Source organism: Entelurus aequoreus, linkage group LG01, assembly GCF_033978785.1.
Source record: "Entelurus aequoreus isolate RoL-2023_Sb linkage group LG01, RoL_Eaeq_v1.1, whole genome shotgun sequence".
NCBI classification, from domain to species: Eukaryota; Metazoa; Chordata; class Actinopteri; order Syngnathiformes; family Syngnathidae; genus Entelurus; species Entelurus aequoreus.
The window spans coordinates 20,001,736-20,018,291 of record NC_084731.1 but is presented as its reverse complement, the minus strand read 5'-3'; the positions used below and the strand labels follow the sequence as shown (position 1 = coordinate 20,018,291).

Here is a 16,556-nt window from a genome sequence, read left to right as displayed (position 1 = left end):
TTAATAATTAATGATATTTACACTTAATTGAACGGTTTAAAAGAGGAGAAAACACGGAAAAAAATGACAATTAAATTTTGAAACATAGTTTATCTTCAATTTCGACTCTTTAAAATTCAAAATTCAACGGAAAAAAAGAAGAGAAAAACTAGCTAATTTGAATCTTTTTGAAAAAATAATTTATGACACATCATTGGTAATTTTTCCTGATTAAGATTAATTTTAGAATTTGGATGACATGTTTTAAATAGGTTCAAATCCAATCTGCACTTTGTTAGAATATATAACAAATTGGACCAAGCTATATTTCTAACAGAGACAAATCATTATTTCTTCTAGATTTTCCAGAACAAAAATTTGAAAAGAAATTCAAAAGACTTTGAAATAAAATTTAAGTTTGATTCTACAGATTTTCTAGATTTGCCAGAATAATTTTTTTGAATTTTAATCATAATAAGTTTGAAGAAATATTTCACAAATATTCTTCGTCGAAAAAACAAGCTAAAATGAAGAATTAAATTAAAATGTATTTATTATTCTTCACAATAAAAAAAATACATTTACGTGAACATTGATTTAAATTGTCAGGAAAGAAGAGGAAGGAATTTAAAAGGTAAAAAGGTATATGTGTTTAAAAATCCTAAAATCATTTTTAAGGTTGTATTTTTTCTCTATAATTGTCTTTCAGAAAGTAAAAAAATTAATGAATTTATTTAAACAAGTGAAGACCAAGTTTTTAAAATATTTTCTTGGATTTTCAAATTCTATTTGAGTTTTGTCTCTCTTAGAATTAAAAATGTCGGGCAAAGTGAGACCAGCTTGCTAGTAAATAAATAAAATGTAAAAAATAGAGGCAGCTCACTGGTAAGTGCTGCTATTTGAGCTATTTTTAGAACAGGCCAGCGGGCTACTCATCTGGTCCTTACGGGCTACCTGGTGCCCGCGGGCACCGCGTTGGTGACCCTTGATATATACTATCATTATAATACAGTCATCACACAAGATAATCACATTGAATTATTTACATTATTTACAATCAGGGGTGTGGAGGGGGGTGGGGGGGGCGATATGGACATCAAGTAGTGGACACAGAGAGAGAGAGAGAGAGAGAGAGAGAGAGAGAGAGAGAGAGAGAGAGAGAGAGAGAGAGATCAGAAGGCATGGGGGCGGGGGGAGGTTTTTGTAGGGGAAAGAAATTTGTCGTGACAGCTCCTCATCACCACTTCAAGATGGCGGCCCAATTTCTCGCGTCACCGCAGCTGTCACGCCAAATTTCTTCCCCGATCGCTGTCAATGACATAAGAGGAAACATGACCACGGAAGTAAATGGGGGGGAAGTTTTTGGAGGGGGAAGAAATTTGGCGTGACACAGCCAATGCTGCGTCTACTTATAAGATGTCTATGATGTGAGCGGCCACTAGAAAGATCGGATTTGACATTTTGTTTTAAATCCTGCTTCTCGCTGTATGACGCTTTGTCTGATATGCACTTTCTTAGGTTTGTGATGACAAACTTGCCTCTAAATGGCATTAGGTCATGACTGGATTACACAAGTAGAAGTAAATCAAAACCCAGGTTCAATCCAAAAAAACAAATGGGTGTTGCTGGATCACATTTATTTGAAAATTGTGACCAAAAACACGTGTTGCCCTCAGTCCCGAAAAACACAATAAATTAAGACAATAACCATAATAAAACAATTTTGTTGTACAATTACAAAGAAAAAAAGAAAAAAAAACAGGCACAGGTTTTTTTCCCCTCTTGGGGTCCAAATAAGGCTGACAGTGAAAAAGGCACACATGAAACATTCTCTGTCCAATTTGAATACTTTCATTGTAACTTCTCCCCGGATCACATTTGTCGTGCAAATTCCTACAACTACATTTCAAATATGAAAAGACAAAGACACACTGGTACACAGTTTACAGTAAGAAAACACAAATGGCCGACTTTCACCTTGTGTTCAATGATGGTGAGAACAAAGTAATCGTACGCAGGGCCGGCCCATGGCAGCAACACTCAATGTGCTTGTTTGCTTGTTACCCATGCAATTTAACATTTTTTTTTTTGGCGAAACGTCTACTCAGCAGTGAGTCAACATGTCCTTTTAATAGTTTTAGTTCGCAGCATTGTAGCCACCTCCATTCAAAAGCCCATTGAGATATTTGCTAATTTAACATCGCTTTGCACAGCGTCATTGTGACACATTTACGGACCTATTTCTAAAACAACCGTACTATTTAAGTTTATATTGTAGCCGAACATTCTCCCTAAATATATCATGTCTAAAAAATTGCTTTTTTCCCACAGTGTTTGCCAACTTATTGTGTTATGTTTACTTTTTAAATAAATAGCAGTTTTGAATGGATCTCACAGAGGAAAACACTTTTTTCCCCCCTTTTGGATCAATTAAAGCTTTTTTTTTTACCCTTTCATATAAACTTTGGACATTGTCTGCAGTATAAACACATGACTATTGAACTGAACTGTAGTTGCTTGTTTCCCTTCAGGGTGATGGTCGGCTGGCAGCGCTTCATAGCAGCAGTTGACCTCCAGGGTTCCAACTCCCCGCCCCTCTGTTGCGAGTTGTCGTGATTAAATGTAACGTGTTTATGTGTGCATTGCATGGAGGTTTTTCCCACTCCAGACTAGGCCCCCTTAGGAGCCCAGTTTAGATTGTATTTTTTTACTCATCTTCTTCCCCAGCGTTTTACCCTTTTCTTATCTTTTACGGGGCGCCTTTGGCGACCCATCAGCGTTCCTGTTCTGTAACCCTGTACACTGTTTGTTTGTCTAATCTTGAACGGGTTTGTGCTGAAAACATAGTTTCGTTGTACTTGTGCAATGACAATAAAGTCCTATCCTATCCTAGGAGTCTTTTTGTTTAAACCTGATTATTTATAATACAAATATTTACATCACTTGTAAAACATTAATATTAAATTATTTACATACTTGAACTGCATTTTTGTTGGTTGTGTCTTTAATGCTCACACTCAGCCGTCCATCTACAAGAGTAATATGCAGTAAACACTCGTTTATCACTGTTAATTGGTTCTGTGGTAGGGAGTGTAGGAATTATTAATTATAAATTGAATATTTTTATAGGTAGAGCATAAAAAAACTGTTTATGACTTTCTAAGTACGGCTTTTAAGGCTCAGAAATCCCTCTGTATATGAAATAACACCCACGTTACGTAGTCACGTTTACAAGCCACAAACTTCAAAGCACAGGGATATATGGCCCCTAGCGCAATTGTTTTAGGGGCTTCATTTCCCTTCACTATTACCATATTTTCCAGACTATAAGGCACACTTAAAATCCTTTTTTCCCCCTCAAAACTCGACAGTGCGCCTTATAACCCGGTGCACCTAATTTACGTAATAGGTTTGGTTGAGCTTACCCACCTCTAAGCTATTTTATTTGGTACATGGTGTAATGCTAAGTGTGACCAGTAGATGGCAGTCACACATAAGAGATACGTGTAGGCTGCACCGTTTGATGTGCTTCAACATACGAGTATTAGTATGGTGTGTGTATAAGGTAAGACATTATCTGGCGTTTTGTTTCGCAATATTACGCAAAAGCAACTTTTCTTACCTTCTGGTACCTGCTGATCTGTATTTGGGATCTGCATAAGTCCTGATAAATTCCGTGTCCATAAGCTTCTTCTTTTTCTCTATTTTCTTGTTATGGGACATTCATACCCCGCTGTTGCCATTTCTAATATAAAGTATTGTAAAGTTCTTACTTATATCTGTTAGTAAACTCCCCATTAAAGCGTTAAAACATACCGGTGTAGTGAGTTTACATTATTCACCCAAGGAACATTAGTTATTAGACACATTTCCGGTGTTTTTGTTTCCGGATGAGGAGATGCTGCTCTGTTATTGATTGAAGTAAAGTCTGAATGTCATTAAAACAGTTAGCGCCATCTTTTGACACTTCTTCCACTCCCGTCCTCGCACGCTACACCGCTACAACAAAGATGACGGGGAGAAGACGCCGTCGAAGGGGGTAGCAGGGGGTGTATATTGTAGCGTCCCGGAAGAGTTACTGCTGCAAGGGGTTCTGGGTATTTGTTCTGTTGTGTTTATGTTGTGTCACGGTGTGGATGTTCTCCCGAAATGTGTTTGTCATTCTTGTTTGGTGTGGGTTCATAGTGTGGCGCATATTTGTAACAATGTTAAAGTTGTTTACACGGTCACCCTCGGTGTGACCTGTATGGCTGTTGACCAAGTATGCATTGCATTCACTTGTGTGTATGTTAAAAGCGTAGATATTATGTGATTGGGCCGGCACGCGAAGGCAGTGCCTTTAAGGCAGGGGTGTCCAAACTTTTTCCACTGAGGGCCGCACACTGAAAAATCAAAGCAAGCGGGGGCCATTTTTATATTTTTTATTTAAAAAACCAATACAATATATGTATAAAAAATATAACTTTAGGCCTCCACTCAGGCTTGATCCCGGGAACCCCAAAGGGTTTTGGTCAAAAAAAATATTAAAAATGTGTCATTATTCAGTAGTATTATTTGTATTATTATTCAAGGTTTAAATCTTTAAATCAACATTAGGTCTATCTGTCAATATAAATGTTTTAAAGATTTAAGTTGTATGCTCTTTTTGTCAAAGAAAACCCAGTTTTTTATGGAAAAAACATAAAATATGCAATATTTTCACCCCATAAAATTTTTAAGTGGAATATTTGAGATTATATAATAATTGGAGCCTTAAAAAGGACAATTTCTAACAACATTGATTTTAATTCATTATTATTTTTTGAGCAATGACACTTAAAAAAAAAATCACATTAAAATGATTGGGGATCCAAAAGGGTCCTACTCATTCAAGTGTTAAAAAATACATTATACATTTTTTCTACTGTTTACTTTTAACACAATAATCTCGAGATCTTCTTCAGATCTATCCGTCAATTATAAGTTTATTGTTGTTTATGTTTTTTGTTTGTTCGTTTTAGGCCCTTCTTTTAAAAAAAAAACAGCTTAGTTTTTTTATATGGCAAACACAAAATGTGCAACATTTTTCCCAAAGAATATCTCAAAGTGGAATATTTAATGTGACATAATTGGAGCCTTTGACATTGATTTTGAATCATTATTATTTTTTAAAGAAAGAAACAGCATGCATGGCAGCTTTGTTTTATTAGAGTCAACATTGCAACATTTTCTTGTTACATTTCACCTGTTTGCTCTTTTATACCACTTTTTATGTTTTTAATTTTTTTTTAATCGTATTTTTAGCATGTGCCGTGGGGCCGTTAAAAAATGACCTGCGGGCCGCACTTTGGACACCCCTGCTTTAAGGTTTATTGGCGCTCTGTCATACTTGCCAACCTTGAGACCTCTGATACCGGGAGGTGGGGGGAGGGGGGGGGGGGGGGTGGCGGTGGTTGGGGGCGTGGTTAAGGGCGTGGTTAATAGGGGAGTATATTTACAGCTAGAATTCACCAACTCAAGTATTTCATATATATATATGTATGAAATACTTGACTTTCAGTGAATTCTAGCTATATATATATCTATTTTATTATACATATAAATAAAATAAATACTTGAATTTCAGTGTTCCGGAGGCTATCCAGTAGATGGCAGTATTGTCCTGTTTAACTTCTCCGTTCATGACTGAGTATATCATTTCGGCCACCGTGTTCATTGGAGAAGTCTGTTCTACAAAATGTACAGGCAACATACACCTTCCCCTTCGAACTGTCCTGGATGAACTGAAATTCTTGTTTCCATTCGTTTTGGAACCTGCAAGCGTATTTCTTCATCTTGCTCGTCGACGGCGTCGCCATGTCTGTAACTTCCTCGTTCTTCTGCTTCGTCTCCTTGTTGTGTGCGCAGTTGTGCACTCTACTCTCTAAAAGCCGTAGATGTTATGACGTCATTGGGCAGGCAAGCTGTTTATATTGTGGGAAAGCGGACGTGAGAACAGGCTGTCCCCACTCAGGTCCGCATTGAGCTGGAGGGGGCGTGGCCTCCAGCTCCGGCTGAATACCGTGAGTTTGTCGGGAGAAAATTTCTGCCGGGAGGTTATCAGGAGAGGCGCTGAATACCGGGAGTCTCCCGGTAAAACCGGGAGGGTTGGCAAGTATGCGCTCTGTACTTCTCCCTTCGTCCGTGTACACAGCGGCGTTTTAAAAAGTCATACATTTTACTTTTAGAAACCGATACCGATAATTTTGAAATCGATACCGATAATTTCCGATATTACATTTTAAAGCATTTATCGGCCGATAATATTGGCAGTCCGATACTATCGGACATCCCTACTAAAAAGCTTAGGGCCAACCCTGATCATACATACCGTGACGTTTGTAGTCTTATCCCGTGGAAGAACAACTTCAAGTCTCAAAACTTGAGGTATGCCGGCACAGAGTAGTTAAATAACAGGAAGTCCATGCGGAAGAGGTTGAACAGCTTCTTCTGGTAGAAAGGGCTGATGTTGTGGAAGAACTGCGCCGCCATGTCTCCCGTAGTCCTGGTGCTTTTGGACGAGGCCGGGAAGCGGACCTCGTCCTCCACCCCGGCCAGCCGCAGCACGTAGTCCGAGTCCTGCTCCAGCGTCTCGTACTTGCCCACCACGTCGTAGTGGATGAAGCAGGGGTGGCACAGCGAGTGCACTCGCTCCCAGTGCTCGTTGAAGGGCTCCTCCTTCTGGGTGGCCTCGTCCACCAGGTAGTACACGAACTCGGCGAAGGAGACGTCGTCGCCTTTCGCCAGAGCTTCCGGCTGCGGGTGGGCCCGGTGTCGCCGCACTATCTTGGTGCCGTAGCGTTTATGGAAGGCGGTGTTGTAGCTCCGCGTGAACTTGTTGCGGTACGCCGACACCAGCCGCTCGAAGGGCTCGCGCACGAACACAAACTTCAAGTAGGAGCGCAGCCGCTGGTTGATCTGGGAGGCGGAGTACTCGGACAGGGTGCGGAGGTTCCCCGAGACGTGCGCCTCGTTCGCCGGTATCGCCAACGGGTCCCGGTGAGATCCGCCGGCGCCCGTCAGGACCATGAGTACCCGCTTCCAGTTGGTGCACGCCACCTTGGGCACGTAGCAGTACAGCAGGCCGTGCTTGTCGTCCACGAGGACGTGCTTCAGGTCCTCCTGGATCAGGACTCGACGTTTTCTGGTGTAGGAGCGACAGGCCTCTTCCAGCAGCTCCCGCCTGCCCTGATGGATGGCCTGGACTGCTGACTCAGCCTGCAAGGAAGGAGGGGGAAAAAAAACGGTTCAAAATGGTAAACTTCCAGTGCAATAAAAGTGCATCACATTGAAGTTCATGGAGTTCATCCTGGCCTCCGCGTGGCACAAACCTCTTATTTACTTCTTGCATTTGCTCACTTTGGCTCTCAGGCAGCGGTCAGAGCCTGGGTCTGACACTGTGTGTGTCTCTCTCTGTCTTATGCTGGCTGATACGGGAACATCAAGGATATCGCAGCTTCACGTGTGTGTGCTCAACGCGCACAACGCATGTAAGCACCGGGTGGGAAGTCCGTACTTTTCTCAAGCACACGATATGAAATCCCACATAATATGAGAAACTTGGCGGTAAAAAGAAATGTGTTTTTTTTTTTTACTGGAATGGAGGATTTGGAAAGCGTACGTGTCCATCCTCAATTTAATACTGGAGGGATCTTTCTGTGTGGAGTTGGCATGTTTTCCCCGTGACTGCGTGGGTTCCCTCCGGGTACTCGGGCTTCCTCCCACCGCCAAAGACATGCACCTGGGGATAGGTTGATTGGCAACACTAAATGGTCCCTAGTGTGTGAATGTGAGTGTGAATGTTGTCTGTCTATCTGTGACGAGGTGGCGAGTTGTCCAGGGTGAAACCCCGCCTTCCGGCCGAATGCAGCTGAGATAGGCTCCAGCAACCCCCGCGAACCAAAAAGGGACAAGCGGTAGAAAATGGATGGATGGATGGTAGGGGTGTAACGGTACACAAAAATTTCGGTTCGGTACGTACCTCGGTTTAGAGGTTACAGTTCAGTTCATTTTCGGTACAGTAGGAAAACAACAAAATATACATTTTTTGGTTATTTATCTACCAAATTTGTAAACAATGGCTTGATCCTTTTAACATTGGGAACACTATAATAATTCTGCCCACGTTAATCAACATTAAACTGCCTCAAGTTGTTGCTCAGATCAAATAAAATGACAAAACTTTTCTTCTACATATAAAAAGTGCAACATTAAACAGTTTCAAGTCAACTCATCATGCTTAATTTATTACAGCATTTGGGAAGCCTGTAGTTGATTTATTATGTAAATGTTATATTTTTATCAACCTGTGATAGCAGGGACCCTGCCATTCAAAACTAGGCTGCTCCATTACTAATGATTAATGTAAGTGTAGCTGAAAAAAAATAGTACAATAGCAATAGGAGAGACTATTCATCCCTGAACACCATGGAGTTCATGTAGGCTTAATGATGCAGTTACATTATTACAAACCCCGTTTCCATATGAGTTGGGAAATTGTGTTAGATGTAAATATAAACGGAATACAATGATTTGCAAATCCTTTTCAACCCATATTCAATTGAATGCTCTACAAAGACAAGATATTTGATGTTTAAACTCAAACTTTTTTTTTTTTTTGCAAATAATAATTAAGTTAGAATTTCATGGCTGCAACATGTGCCAAAGTAGTTGGGAAAGGGCATGTTCACCACTGTGTTACATGGCCTTTCCTTTTAACAACACTCAGTAAACATTTGGGGACTGAGGAGACACATTTTTGAAGCTTCTCAGGTGGAATTCTTTCCCATTCTTGCTTGATGTACAGCTTAAGTTGTTCAACAGTCCGGGGGTCTCCGTTGTGGTATTTTAGGCTTCATAATGCGCCACACATTTTCAATGGGAGACAGGTCTGGACTACAGGCAGGCCAGTCTAGTACCCGCACTCTTTTATTATGAAGCCACGTTGATGTAACACGTGGCTTGGCATTGTCTTGCTGAAATAAGCAGGGGCGTCCATGGTAACGTTGCTTGGATGGCAACATATGTTGCTCCAAAACCTGTATGTACCTTTCAACATTAATGGCACCTTCACAGATGTGTAAGTTACCCATGTCTTGGGCACTAATACACCCCCATACCATCACAGATGCTGGCTTTTCAACTTTGCGCCTATAACAATCCGGATGGTTATTTTCCTCTTTGGTCCGGAGGACACGACGTCCACAGTTTCCAAAAACAATTTGAAATGTGGACTCGTCAGACCACAGAACACTTTTCCACTTTGTATCAGTCCATCTTAGATGAGCTCAGGCCCAGCGAAGTCGACGGCATTTCTGAGTGTTGTTGATAAACGGTTTTCGCCTTGCATAGGAGAGTTTTAACTTGCACTTACAGATGTAGCGACCAACTGTAGTTACTGACAGTGGGTTTCTGAAGTGTTCCTGAGTCCATGTGGTGATATCCTTTACACACTGATGTCGCTTGTTGATGCAGTACAGCCTGAGGGATCGAAGGTCACGGGCTTAGCTGCTTACGTGCAGTGATTTCTCCAGATTCTCTGAACCCTTTGATGATATTACGGACCGTAGATGGTGAAATCCCTAAATTCCTTGCAATAGCTGGTTGAGAAAGGTTTTTCTTAAACTGTTCAACAATTTGCTCACGCATTTGTTGCCAAAGTGGTGACCCTCGCCCCATCCTTGTTTGTGAATGACTGAGCATTTCATGGAATCTACTTTTATACCCAATCATGACACCCACCTGTTCCCAATGTGCCTGCTCACCTGTGGGATGTTCCAAATAAGTGTTTGATGAACATTCCTCAACTTTCTCAGTATTTATTGCCACCTTTCCCAACTTCTTTGTCACGTGTTGCTGGCATCAAATTCTAAAGTTAATGATTATTTTCAAAAAAAAAAAAAAGTTTATCAGTTTGAACATCAAATATGTTGTCTTTGTAGCATATTCAACTGAATATGGGTTGAAAATGATTTGCAAATCATTGTATTCCGTTTACTAACACAATTTCCCAACTCATATGGAAACGGGGTTTGTATATCAACTATCAGAGACAGAAACTCTTCATTTAACATAATGTCCTTTTTTGCTGCTTCAACACAGCTCAATCAACACAGAAAAAGGTAAAGTGAAATAACAGACAGACGGGGCTTTGCTGTCCGTAACACACGCACACACACACATACACGCACACACACACCGCAAAATGAGCTAACGTTACGCTAAAAGCGAATTAGCCTTCACCTCAAGCCAGGACTGCGAGCGAGCTGAACTGCAGTTTATATTTCTAGAAGGTCAACGGGCTCATAGTGATGTTACTAGTAGTTGACTGGGAGGTGTTTATTATCATTTGGGGAGAGTCCGCTACCTGATGCTTACCTGCTAAACGCTAAGCACTGACTACATGCGCTCTGAATACGCACTGCTGATTGGCTGTTACCGCTCTGTATGTAACCAATCAGATGGTTGTGTGGGTTGGGACATTTACTACAATGATATGATTTTCTCTAAAAAGGCTCAAAAAATGTATACTTACTAATTAATAATAACAGTTTTGTTTTAAACGTCCATCCATCCATCCATCCATCCATTTTACAATATAATTACAACACTTTATGTACATATTTATATACAGATTTGAACAATAAGGTATTCACTGAAATATATTTATTAATTGTGGTTCTTACAAAAAATATATCTTATAAAAATATAAAAGCTAAAATGTCTCTTAAAGCTATGCCCCTTTAATTAGTGCATACTAAATAATTTAACTTTGGCCTACTACTACAACCATATTATTTACCAGCAACATAAAGTGAAACAGAGGCAGAGGTGTCCTGCCACAGTCAGTAACAAATAAACAGAAAACAGTAGTGGTGGTAGATAGACACAGAGCTTCATCAAACATCTGATCCACTGAACAAAGAGCTCCAAAAATCTTGATCCTACACTTCTCTTTTGTAAAGTAAATCTGAACAGCCGATATGGGCATCTACATCAACTATATGATTTGCCTGACAAGCTTGACAGGACACAAAAAAATAAAACATTTTAAAAAATTAAAAAAATTTAAAATTAAAAAAATTAAAATTATTATTATTTTTTTTTTTTGTGGTGTCCTTAATTCTTTCGTGGCAGGCCGCCACAAATAAATGAATGTGTGGGAAACACTGATTAATCTACTTGTTCATTTACTGTTAATATCTGATTATTTTCTGTTTTAACATGTTCTATTTACCGTATTTTTCGGACTATAAGTCGCAGTTTTTTATACTCAGGAGCGACTTATGTGTGAAATTATTAACACATTACCGTAAAATATCAAATAATATTATTTAGCTCATTCACGTAAGAGACTAGACGTATAAGATTTCACGGGATTTAGCGATTAGGAGTGACAGATTGTTTGGTAAACGTATAGCATGTGCTATATGTTATAGTTATTTGAATGACTCTTACCATAATATGTTACGTTAACATACCAGGCACGTTCTCAGTTGGTTATTTATGCCTCATATAACGTACACTTATTCAGCCTGTTGTTCACTATTCTTTATTTATTTTAAATTGCCTTTCAAATAATAAACTTGAACTTGAACTATTCTTGGTGTTGGGTTTTATCAAATAAATTTCCCCAAAAAATGCGACTTATACTCCAGTGCGACTTATACGTTTTTTTCCTTCTTTATTATGCATTTTCGGCCGGAGCGACTTATACTCCGAAAAATACGGTACACCTCTGTTAAAATGTAATAATCACTTATTCTTCTGTTGTTTGATACTTTACATTAGTTTTGGATGATACCACACATTTAGGTATCGATCCGATACCAAGTAGTTACAGGGTCATACATTGGTCATAATTTAAGTCCTCATGTGTCCAGGGACATATTTTCTAAGTTTATAAACATAATGTGAATTTTGAAAAAAAAACAACACAACAGAGACCACCAGACTGTTGAACAACTTAAGCTGTACATCAAGCAAGAATGGGAAAGAATTCCACATAAAAAGCTTCAAAAATTGGTCTCCTCAGTTCCCAAACGTTTACTGAGTGTTGTTAAAAGGAAAGGCCATGTAACACAGTGGTAAAAATGCCCCTGTGCCAACTTTTTTGCAATGTGTTGCTGTCATTAAATTCTAAGTTAATGATTATTTGCAACAAAAAAAACAAAGTTTCTCAGTTCAAACATTAAATATCTTGTCTTTGCAGTCTATTCAATTGAATATAAGTTGAAAAGGATTTGCAAATCATTGTATTCTGTTTTTATTTACAAATTACACAACGTGCCAACTTCACTGGTTTTGGGTTTTGTAGATGGCCGATAAGAAATCTCCTTTTTTTTTTAACCCGCAGCAGTTTTTTTAAGCATATTTTTTATTTATATATTTCATACTCTAATCTAACAGAGCAGTTGCTGATTCAGCGCTTCCATTATATTGTGCAAGTGTTGCTACATTGTACATGGTTTCATGCTGAGATGGCACAAAAAAGCAGGACTATTAAAGTTAATGACATTTGTTGGGGCTGGGATGGTTACTGAGCACGTGCAGTACACCAACGTGTCTCTAACTACAAACAGCTTTCCGGGACTTTCTTCAGAGCGGCGACGCTCGCCCTAATGATGGACCTGCCCTATGGGACGTAATTTATATTCGGAGCACAAGTTATAATTCTGTGGCGAGCCAGCTGTGAACTCGGGATCAAACGCAACAAAAGTGACTTATGTAGAGGGAAAAAAAATAAAGACAAGGAGAGAGGAGGGTTGAAATATTTCAGGCGGGGGGAATTGCCATGTAAATAAGTCATCGCTGGATTGCAGCCATGTTCCTTTTTAATGCCAAGCTCTATATGCATTTATTACTTACAGATTGTCCTCAGTTCGTCTATACTCCCCAGTAAGGTTGGGTCTTAAATCAAGTTTTTACGATGTTCCATCCCACTGAGCCATAAAAAAATATCAATTTTATTAAACAAAATGTCTTTCACATTGATCCGATAACACATTTAATAAATACAATTTAAAAGATGAATTTAATGCCAACTGCTGTAAAGTAAGGTGAATTATATTTATATGCAAGTGCTGCAAGGGGTTCTGGGTATTTGTTCTGTTGTGTTTATGTTGTGTTACGGTGCAGATGTTCTCCCAAAATGTGTTTGTCATTCTTGTTTGGTGTGGGTTCACAGTGTGGCGCATATTTGTAACAGCGTTAAAGTTGTTTGTACGGCCACCCTCAGTGTGACCTGTATGGCTGTTGACCAAGTATGCCTTGCATTTACTTGTGTGTGTGAAAAGCCGTAGGTATTATGTGATTGGGCCATCACGCAAAGGCAGTGCCTTTAAGGTTTATTGGCGCTCTGTACTTCTCCCTACGTCTGCGTACACAGCGGCGTTGTAAAAAGTCATACATTTTACTTTTTGAAACAGATACCGATAATTTCCAATATCACATTTTAAAGCATTTATCGGCCGATAATATCGGACATCTCTAAACAGCAGTGACTAAGATGGCGGAATCAACCCTCAAGTTGCTGGCACGGCCACTCTACCAATCGAGCTATGCCGGCCCCCAAAAAAAGAGAGAAATAAAAATTAAAAAGTGGTTGGGTTGTCCCTAGTTTGATATTGATATCGGATGTAACACAGCCCATGACATCGGCGTGCATCCAAAATGTCTAATACAAGCAGTTGTGCAACATATTTACATTTAAATGTTCTCCAATGAGCACACAAGGTTGGTCTTTTCTTGTATTTTAGTCAAGTCGTTTACAAAAGATAACATGCTACTCAGTGGCTTAGTGGTTAGAGTGTCCGCCCTGAGATCGGTAGGTTGTGAGTTCAAACCCCGGCCGAGTCATACAAAAGACTATAAAAATGGGACCCATTACCTCCCTGCTTGGAGGTATGATGCTGATGACATGCCGATATTCTATCAATATCATTGATTGATTGAGACTTTTATTAGTAGGTTGCACAGTGAAGTACATATTCCGTACAATTGACCACTATATGGTAACACCCGAATAAGTTTTTCAACTTGTTTAAGTCGGGGTCCACTTAAATTGATTCATGATACAGATATATACTATCAGATATATACTATCATCATAATACAGTCATCACACAAGATAATCACATTGAATTATTTACATTATTTACAATCAGGGGTGTGGAGGGGGGGTGGGGGGGGGTAGGATATGGACAGCAAGTAGTGGACATAGAGAGAGAGAGAGAGAGAGAGAGAGAGAGAGAGAGAGAGAGAGAGAGAGAGAGAGAGAGAGAGAGAGATCAGAAGGCATAAGAAAAAGTATCTGCATTTGATTGTTTACATTTGATTATTAGCAATCCGGGGAGGGTGTTAGTTTAGGGTTGTAGCTGCCTGGAGGTGAACTTTTATTGCGGTTTTGAAGGAGGATAGAGATGCCCTTTCTTTTATACCTGTTGGGAGCGCATTCCACATTGATGTGGCATAGAAAGAGAATGAGTTAAGACCTTTGTTAGTTCGGAATCTGGGTTTAACGTGGTTAGTGGAGCTCCCCCTGGTGTTGTGGTTATGGCGGTCATTTACGTTAAGGAAGTAGTTTGACATGTACTTTGGTATCAGGGAGGTGTAGCGGATTTTATAGACTAGGCTCAGTGCAAGTTGTTTAACTCTGTCCTCCACCTTGAGCCAGCCCACTTTGGAGAAGTGGGTTGGAGTGAGGTGGGATCTGGGGTGAAGGTCTAGAAGTAACCTGACTAGCTTGTTCTGGGATGTTTGGAGTTTAGATTTGAGGGTTTTGGAGGTGCTGGGGTACCAGGAGGTGCATGCGTAATCGAAAAAGGGTTGAATGAGAGTTCTCGCCAGAATCCTCATGGTGCTTTTGTTGACCAGAGAGGAGATTCTGTAGAGAAATCTCGTTCGTTGGTTAACCTTTTTGATTACCTTGGTTGCCATTTTATCACAGGAAAGGTTAGCCTCTAGAATGGAACCTAGGTAGGTGACCTCATCTTTCCTGGTGATAACAATGTCACCCACTTTTATAGTGAAGTCATTGACTTTGTTAAGGTTGATGTGGGACCCAAACAGGATGGATTCCGTTTTACCCAAGTGTATGGATAGCTTGTTGTCAGCGAGCCAGGTGCAAGTTCTACAGAGCTCAGCACTGAGTACCAGTACCAGTATCAGTACCAGCCGATACTCAAAGCTCCAATATCGGTATTGCGTCGAGAGTGAAACAGTATCCAGACAACCCTCCAAACTCGTAGACCATGAACACAAATGACTCAGTCAAAGATTTGGACTCCATCTTTAAGCTTTCAAATGAAAACAGAGTGTCAGCAATAGTTTTTAGTTAAACTGACGCTAGCCAGTCTTAATTTTGTCCAAGTAAAAAAAAGCAAGCAGATCTCCTGAGCTATTCATAGTCTTAGCAGGGCCAAGATAAACACATTGCAAATTGCAACTGAAGTAATTCAACAAAGCGGTCTGGCATCTTTTTTTCCATCCTTCACAACAAAATTATAGAAGCATTGGATTGGCATGAAAATTCCGACAAAGAGAACGACGTCAGGGAGACTTGTGGGGGATTTGTATACCAGCCAGGTAGATAAATCAGTGAGGTGAAAAATATTAATAAGAAAAATATGGTGTTGCAAAATATAAGCCACCATAAGGCCAAAGAATGTTGCAAATGACATTCAACGTATTTTTGTATTGTTTTTTGGCAAGTAAAACTATAATTATTCTCTGTATTTGTTTTTAGGGGTCTTGAATGGATTAGGGTTGTCCTTGTACTAAAATGTACAAAACCAGTGAAGTTGGCATGTTGCGTAAATTGTAAATAAAACCAGAATTCAATGATTTGCAAATCCTGTTCAGCCTATATTCAATTGAATGGACTGCAAAGACAAGATACTTAAAGGCCTACTGAAATGAAATTGTTTAATTTAAACAGGGATAGCAGATCCATTCTATGTGTCATACTTGATCATTTCGCGATATTGCCATATTTTTGCTGAAAGGATTTAGTAGAGAACAACTACGATAAAGATCGCAACTTTTGGTATCTGATAAAAAAAAGCCTTGCCCCTACCGGAAGTAGCGTGACGTAGTCAGTTGAAAGGCTCCTCACATTTTCCTATTGTTTTCAATGCAGCTAGAGCGATTTGGACCGAGAAAGCGACGATTAATTTGAGCCAGGATGAAAGATTCGTGGATGAGGAACGTTAGAGTGAAGGACTAGAATGCAGTGCAACACATATATGTTTTCGCTCTGACCGTAACTTAGGTACAAGCTGGCTCATTGGGATCCACACTCTCTCCTTTTTCTATTGTGGATCACGGATTTGTATTTTAAACCACCTCGGATACTATATCCTCTTGAAAATGAGAGTCGAGAACGCGAAATGGACATTCACAGTGACTTTTATCTCCACGACAATACATCGACGAAACACTTTAGCTACGGAGCTAACGTGATAGCATCGTGCTTAACTGCAGATAGAAACAAAATAAATAAATCCCTGACTGGAAGGATAGACAGAAGATCAACAATACTATTAAACCGTGGACATGTA

The 16,556-nt window shown here is 39.8% G+C and overlaps 2 protein-coding genes across 3 annotated transcripts in view; one reads left to right on the top strand and one right to left on the bottom strand.

Moving 5' to 3' along the window:
- LOC133648883 (solute carrier family 41 member 1-like) overlaps positions 1-2,895 on the top strand; it is a 46,734-nt gene extending 43,839 nt beyond the window's left edge. Inside the window, exon 12 of one of the 2 annotated variants that reach the window (XR_009825946.1) lies at positions 2,511-2,895. The gene's annotated coding sequence lies outside the window, so the exon portion shown is untranslated. The remainder of the gene's footprint in view (positions 1-2,510) is intronic. The other variant, XR_009825947.1, reaches the window with a different exon arrangement.
- Positions 1,514-16,556, bottom strand: part of si:ch211-236h17.3 (carbohydrate sulfotransferase 11) — a 62,958-nt gene continuing 47,915 nt past the window's right edge. Inside the window, exon 3 of the mRNA XM_062045429.1 lies at positions 1,514-7,215. Coding sequence (XP_061901413.1) covers positions 6,373-7,215 — 843 coding nt within the window. The 3' untranslated portion in view covers positions 1,514-6,372. The remainder of the gene's footprint in view (positions 7,216-16,556) is intronic.